Here is a 7,091-nt window from a genome sequence, read left to right on the forward strand (position 1 = left end):
GCTCGGGGGGCTGGGGCTGTCGAAAGCGGGGGAGGAAGTGCGTGGAGACGTGCTGGGGCCGGGCATGGGGGCTGCAGCCCCGCTTGGCTTTGCCCCGCTTGTTGAGCGCCACATACCACTGGCGGCCCGAGCGCGGGCTGCGGTGGACGGCCGAGGCATAGGTGTTGTAGCTGTTCTCCTGGAAGCGCTCCCGAAACTGGCAGTCTGCCGTGAACCGGGCCTGCGGGGACAGAGCCAGGGGCACCGTTAGCAAAGGGCTGGTTTTACCCATCCCCTGCCCCGCGATGCTTGCTGGGTTTTTAAGTCTCCCAAAATGAGGTCCAAAGGGGTGAGCAGCAACACGGAGCACCGGGGAAACCCACTCCGAGGCCTCCGAGCACCCAGCAATTTGGAAAACCCCCAACACAGATACTTTCAGTAGCTGTTTGCCACCCAATTTTGGACTTTCTTGGAAAAAACAGGCTTGGTCTGCCCCAGCAGCACCCTTCCTCCCCGCCCCAGCCCTCCTCGTGCCCTTCCCACCAACAGGAGGGAGGATGCGGCTCCGTACCCCCCGTGCTGCAGCCCCGCCAAGGACCCTGCGGTTGAGCCCCCACTCCATCTCCGTTCCCACCCTCGCACCCCTCGCTTGGGCACTGAATCATCACTTAATGATCTGGAAAGGCAATTTGCATGCAGATTTTCATTGCTTCACTGAACATGGCTTTGACTGTATTGGATTTTTTTTTTTCTTCATCTTAAATGAACTCGGTGTGTTTTGTCCCTTGATAACCTGAAGAAATTACTTTCAGCCGAAGAGCATCGCCTTTTATAAACAGGGTGGCCGCACTGGCTCCCAGATGGCTGAGAGGAAAGGCTTCCCATTGCCCGAGAGGACAGGCTGAATGCTGCCCATAACAGCTCCTGTTGTTGTCATGAGGGGGGAGGAAAAAAAAAGCATGCAGAAACACAAAAATAGAGCCATAACGCCCCAGCTATGTACCTGAGCCCTGAGACACCTGTCTGCAGCCTCTAACCGCCCGTATGAAATCCTTTGCCACACTTCAATCTGACCATAGGTATGGTACCTGGTGCTCTGATAGCTTCTCCAGTGATGCCTGGGGCACCGCAACCTGCTTGCAAAGCAATGCTTCAAAACTACCGACGTGAAAGGGATGCGGAGCTCTTTAGCTTCAAAACCCCCAGCAGTGAAGAACAAGACAAAACCCCCAAGCAGTGCTTTATAACCACGCAGAAGGTCCAACCGTCTGGGATTATTTTTAAACTCCTAATTTAACCAGAGGAGTTGAGTCCTACAATACAATTGACAAAGTCCCTGACTTGCAATGCATTTTTTTTCCTCATAGCACTCTGAATTAAGTCTCCTTTTGTTCTTCGCTTGAAAGAAACGTCACCTTGATGACTCATTTTTGCTTTCCCTGTCTTTTATACATCCTCAACGCTGCATCGCCCATGCATGAGTATTCACCTTCCCGATACAAGGCTTTGCTGACCCCTCGTTGCTCTCTGAAGCCTGGACATGCGCAGCGGTGCTCTGGCAAGACACCCCCACATCAGCCTTTGCACAGGGAGGTTTTAGGATTGACCAAGGCGCCGATGCACACCTGAAAGGGTACTCAACACAGAAGGGACCCTGCTGGGACCCTGAAACAGGCCCTGCCTTTCCCCATGGGATCTAGGCAAATGGCCAGAGCAGGCTTTTTTGGTGTAGGAGATGAAGTTCGCTGCCCTGCCCCAAGCATCGAGTCTGGCCGTGGCCGAGGATCTGATACTGAAATAGGCTCCAGCAGGCTTTGCAAGCGCTGCTGTGAATAGCAGAAGATGCTCATCACCCTGCTCTTATGTATCCCCATACAGACGGGTCAGCTTACCGCTGCTTTGCTCGTGGGTAAGCCAAATCGGCATTTCCAATCTGGCCCAGCATTTTTGGGGCAATGCCACTCCGAAAAGGGAGGTGGCAGTAAGAGGGCTGCCACCTCCCCATCTGGAGCATCACAGAAAAAGTTCCTGATTAAAGTGGTTTTGGGGGAACTGCTCCCTAAGAGTCGGGGTAGCATCCCCTCCAAAGTGGGATTTGGGGAAGTGTGGGGGGTCCCCGGCCCTGGACACGGAGGGATGCTGTGGGCTGCTCCCACCAGCAGCATGGAGAAGGAGGAGACCCGCAACCAGCGCGCACGGAGGGAAGCCCTCACCCCCAGACAGCAAACCACCCCGGGAAGCCCATCAGCTGCTGCTGCGCCATCACTCTGACAGGCTTCCCCACATCCCGGCCTCTCAGCTCAGCAACTGCACCGTTTCAGCTGGGGAAAAGGCATTTTTCCCATCACAGGGCAGACGGTGCAGCCACGGCACGCTGGCTGGCTGTCGGATTTGCTCTGCAGCAGCTCCAGAAACAATCATGAGGAGCAATCCTGAAGTCAATTAAATTTCAAAATCCAATTCAACAGAGATTTGCCCCAGTGAGGACCACGGCGTTCAGGCAACCCAGAACAACTCCTGAGAAAGGAGAATTACCTGAGCCCCCTGTGGGCAAATCTGTCCTCTGGGGTTCATGCTGGCCGCTGCCGAGAGCGACACCAAACCCCCTCCTGCCTGTTCCGTGCTAAAAATGTACAAACAGGGGACTGAGGATTTAACAACGAGGAAAAAGCCATCTGTGCACGCAACTGATAATTGCCGGGATTACTGTCATTTTCTGAAACTGGTGCCTCTAAAAATGAACCGCTTGGTAATTTAATTAAGTTGCCATCAAAAAAAAAAAAAAGAGAAGGAGGGCTGGTGTAAAGCACCGAGCTGGGATAAAGCCGGGCCCCGAGAGCCAGTTTCGAAGGAGCCTGAATCCCTGCAGGAATGACTTTTATCTGCAGTTCAGCACAAAGTCACCGGCGTGACTCCCATATCAAAGCACTGCCCTGAGTGACGGGCGCAGGACGCGCTTTGTACTGCTCAAAACTCATTAGGCCATGAAATAACTTTATCCTGCCAAGGCAGGAAAGAACAACAGATGCCGGGTTTGCATTATCGGCGTTATTTAGCCCAGCAATCTTTAGACATTTGGGTCAAGTTTCTACAAATTCGTGGCTTTCATCCGAGCGGGGCATCGTGTGTCCTCACCCCCAGCTCTGACCCGCCTAATTGAGGTCCCTCTCTGGCACTGCCCTTTGTGTGCCGACAATTAACTATACACTGACGAGGTTTGATTTAATTTCTGCCTGCGCCAGGGCATAAATCAAGGCTTCAGCTCGAATAAGGGGCCCATTGTACGCCACAAGGGAGGGGAGGATCTGGAGGGTCCGGGGATCACGCTCCGCCTGCTTCCCTCTCCTCTCCATCCTTCACCTTTCCACTGCTCTCCTCCTGCTCTGCCTGTTTCCTGCCTCGTCTCCTTCCCTCGCGTTTTCCTCCGCGCAGCCGTTCCCCCTTTCCCCCAGACACTGTTCCCGCTCCTACTTTGTTTCCCAAGATAAGCAACCATGTGCTCACCCTTTAAGCATCATTAGGTTTCAGGAGCAACACTCCAATAAGACTCAAGGGAAAGAGGGGCTAGTTCATAAATCTCACTTGAAGGCAATCTGCGGGCTCGGGTGGCATAAGCACATCAGTAACATCCACTTCACGACCATGAGGTTTCGCTCATAACCGTGGGGCAGGCAATTGGCTTTTCCCTCTTCCAGGCTATCTGCCCTGAACAGGCTCCCTGGAAACAAACCTGGGTGACAGGTCATCCAAGATGCTGCCTTAAAAATGCCCTTCTTTGGGTGTTGCATTTATACACACCTTTAAAATATGACGACAGTCATGTAAACACACTAGTTACTTTCGCTTGTTTGAACAATCTGTAGAACTAACAGGAAAAAATTAAGTGGCATCTTGAAGTTGAAAAAAAGAAGTTAAATCAACTTATAGGATTCGTTCAATGCAAAAAGCCTGGAAAAAGCACAATTAGACCTGCAGGAAACCCCAACCTTCAGGAAAACAGCCTGCAGAAATAAGAGTTACTGGGGTATTTCCACTCTAGCTACAACACTCCTGCACGGGCTGGACCTCACCTGCCCGAAACCCTGCATGCAGCCGCACGCTCTCACCGGGGGACCTCTCTCCCCCATGGGCAAACCCAGCCAAAACTCTGGGGCTGCAGCCCCTTCCCTGCACAGGGACGGGCGCAGGCAGGCTCCCGGCAGCACGCGTGCCGCTCTCCAGGAGACATTTGGCTAAAACCGTCTGTGCGATCTGCTGCAGAAGTTGCTAAAAATAAACTGGCAATGCTCAAAGAACAAGTCCTTTTGATGCAAATACCCAACTGCAAAAAAAAAAAAGAAAGCACTTTTCTTCATTAAATGCAGTAAGTAAGGATATGGGATTCAAGGTTTTTGGCTCCACCTGTCCCCTATCTGTCTGTGCGGTGCCGATCCACCCAGTGCGGAGCTTTCCTGGCAGCCAAAGGAACTCGGCACGCCGGGGCCCTGCTCGGGAGCATCACTGCCGCGTGCACGTGAAGGTGTCACAAGGCCTTTAATAAACAATACATACTGATAAGCGGGGGGTTTACTTACACTTGCATGGAGTTTTCCTTTTTTTGACATCGCTAAAAATTTGTTGCTGAAAACTCCTCGTATTCCTACAATCCCCTGAGACACAGCAAATATTTCCAAAATACCTAGGATGACAGAAATCCCAAAATAAATCACAGTTCTTTTCACATCGGTGTGACAAAGAAAAAAAAAAAAATCAGTCTCATAGGTTTGCATTTCCTCTCCACACGACACTGCTCCTCGGCTGCCTGGCTCCCTGCAGCGCTCCCGCTCCGTCCCTCCGCCCCACAGAGGGACCTGCATTGACTCCAGCATGGCTACAGGGTGGTGTTTGGGTTTTTTTTGAAAGCTGCTTTTTAGAGGACAATTTCTGACTCGGCTGCGACAGAGCAAGTTCACCCCTGGGGAAATCCCTCTCAAGGGTGGAAAAAGCCCCTTGTGCCTACAGCCAGCCTGCTGAGATCAGCCTTGCCCGTCCTCCACCCATATGTGCCGGACTCTGCAAATAAAGGTGTCGCACACACCATTTGGGGCTAAAAGTACCAATAATGGTTTCTTAGGTCCCTCCTCGCAGCAGGACTCAGGGAGCAGGGTGCTACGCAGCCCAGCCATGAGAAAACAAGCCATTTTCCCCTCAAATGGGTATTTTATGAGCAGGATGGGGCTCTGGCCCCCGGCGGGGCGTGCGTGACCTATAACTCATCTTACAGAAGAGCTTCGACCTCCAAGCATCGTTCAGCAACAGCACCAACACGTTTCGCTTCCCCACAGAGCACGGTGTCCCCCCAGGCAGAGGAAAGGTGGCAGCAGGGGTCAGGCGTCCCCCCGACGTCCCTGCCAGCCCAGGGGAGCCGGGGTAAGCACCATGTCCCCAACGTGCCCTTCCCACCCTGGGAAAAAAGCATTGCTGCCCCCGGCTGCAGCCCTGGGGTGGTCCTGCTGGGACTCGGTGGCCCCAGGGCAGTCTCAGTGGCCCCGGCCCCAGAGGAAGGAGCCGGCGAGAACATCTCACCCAGCCCCAGTGAAGGGCCACGCAGATTAACGTGCCAAGAGCAAACATGAAGCCGCCGTTAAATCCCTGAGGCCGGGGGGATCGGATCACCACTTCCCATGTTTATTTTAAGGAGGAAGCGCAGCTCCCAGAGGCGCCCAGGTCCCGGCACTGAGGGCCTGGGGGGCACTTTGGGGGGCTGGTGGGCCGCCTCTCCTCACCCCACATGCCCCAGTGGTAGCAACTGCCAAGAGGCATGAGGTTGTGCAGCCCCACTGCAACAAGGCATGTACCCTCTCCAGCACACTTCCTGTCCTCGAGGGCACCCCAAAACCTGCTGGCCTTTGGCGGGGAGTGGCCATGCTGGCTGGGAGACATACTCCCGGTTATTGGGGTGCCCTGGGTCAAGCCCAGTTTCCCAGGGGCAAAAGCTGGGGTTTCCCTGCCAAAAGCCAACTTCTTCCCCACAGGGGACGGCTCCTCAGAGCAACACCCCGGCATGGCCCCCCGCCGCCACCAGCACGTGCCCCGGGCCAGAGCTGGCTCCGTTCCGAAGTGCAGAGTTGGTGCCGCTGTCTCCTTTCTGGGGAGAAAATCTCAGATTAAAGAGGAAGGAACTTCACATAATCCAAGTCCCTGCAAGACAGCTGTAGCATCAAAGGCTGCGCACGTCTCATGGGAAAGAGCCCCTCTGCCATGCTGCTGCGGAACAGGGTCCGGGAGGGCACGGCGCAGGCAGCCCCTCCAAACTCACGTCTCCCAAAAAGAACCCCGGCATGGATGCCCCGATTTCCCATCCATTGCCTTTGCAGCCCCTAACCCCCTCCTGGCCATGCACCTGCAGTGCTTCTCGAAACCCCAAGCAGGGTTTCTGGCCTCCCAGCATCCCTGCCCACGGGCTGCCCTCCTTCACGGGGCCACGGTACAGACCAGGGCCCAAATTATTCGGTCCAGGCCAGATGTGGCCGTTGCTCCATGAGCACGGCCGACAGCTGAAGCCACGCGTGCTGTCAGGGTCACCTCAGGCCCAAGCCCTCAGGCTCTTTAAGTGATTTTTCATCCCCGCCTGCCATTTCATTCACTCTAACAGGATATCACGGCAACTCCAACCCAAAGGATAAGCCATGAGTTAGCACAGCTTTCTCTCGGGAACGTCAGCCTCAGTCCTATTTTTAAACTGAATATATCCTATTGCTGTGCTGGAGGAATGAGAATGCAGAGGGAAGGATGGACAAGTTACACACGGAAAGGACGGAAAAGGGGCACGAGGGAAAGCATGGTGCAGCATCCTCCCCCCCCAGCACTCCAGTGAGGTGCTGCGGTGGGAACACAAACCTCGCACCTTCAATCCCCACGGTCTTGCTTCATCAAGGCAGGTGACCCCCACGGGGTGGCACTTCCCAAAGCGAGCAGGGCAGAGCTCGCTCTGGTCCCCAGGGCAGCATCCCATCCGAGCCCGCAGGGCACAGCACCCCCAGCACCCCCTGGTCCCAGCCTTCCGGAGCAGGCAGCCCCCCAACTTCACCTTTCCCGAGGCCACCTAGGCTGCAGCTCACCCCAGGTGAAGG

At 54.8% G+C, this 7,091-nt stretch overlaps 1 protein-coding gene across 1 annotated transcript in view; it reads right to left on the minus strand.

The window, feature by feature from the left end:
• The window catches only part of FGF5 (fibroblast growth factor 5), a 5,098-nt gene extending 449 nt beyond the window's left edge, over positions 1-4,649 (minus strand). Inside the window, exons 1-2 of the mRNA XM_009279312.1 lie at positions 4,554-4,649; positions 50-220 (exon numbers count right to left, since the gene is read on the minus strand). Of these exons, the coding sequence (XP_009277587.1) occupies positions 50-220; positions 4,554-4,583 (201 nt within the window). The 5' untranslated portion in view covers positions 4,584-4,649. The remainder of the gene's footprint in view (positions 1-49; positions 221-4,553) is intronic.
• Between the last annotated feature and the right edge of the window lie 2,442 nt (positions 4,650-7,091).

Source organism: Aptenodytes forsteri, unplaced genomic scaffold, assembly GCF_000699145.1.
Source record: "Aptenodytes forsteri isolate BGI_AS27 unplaced genomic scaffold, ASM69914v1 Scaffold467, whole genome shotgun sequence".
Lineage (NCBI taxonomy): Eukaryota > Metazoa > Chordata > Aves > Sphenisciformes > Spheniscidae > Aptenodytes > Aptenodytes forsteri.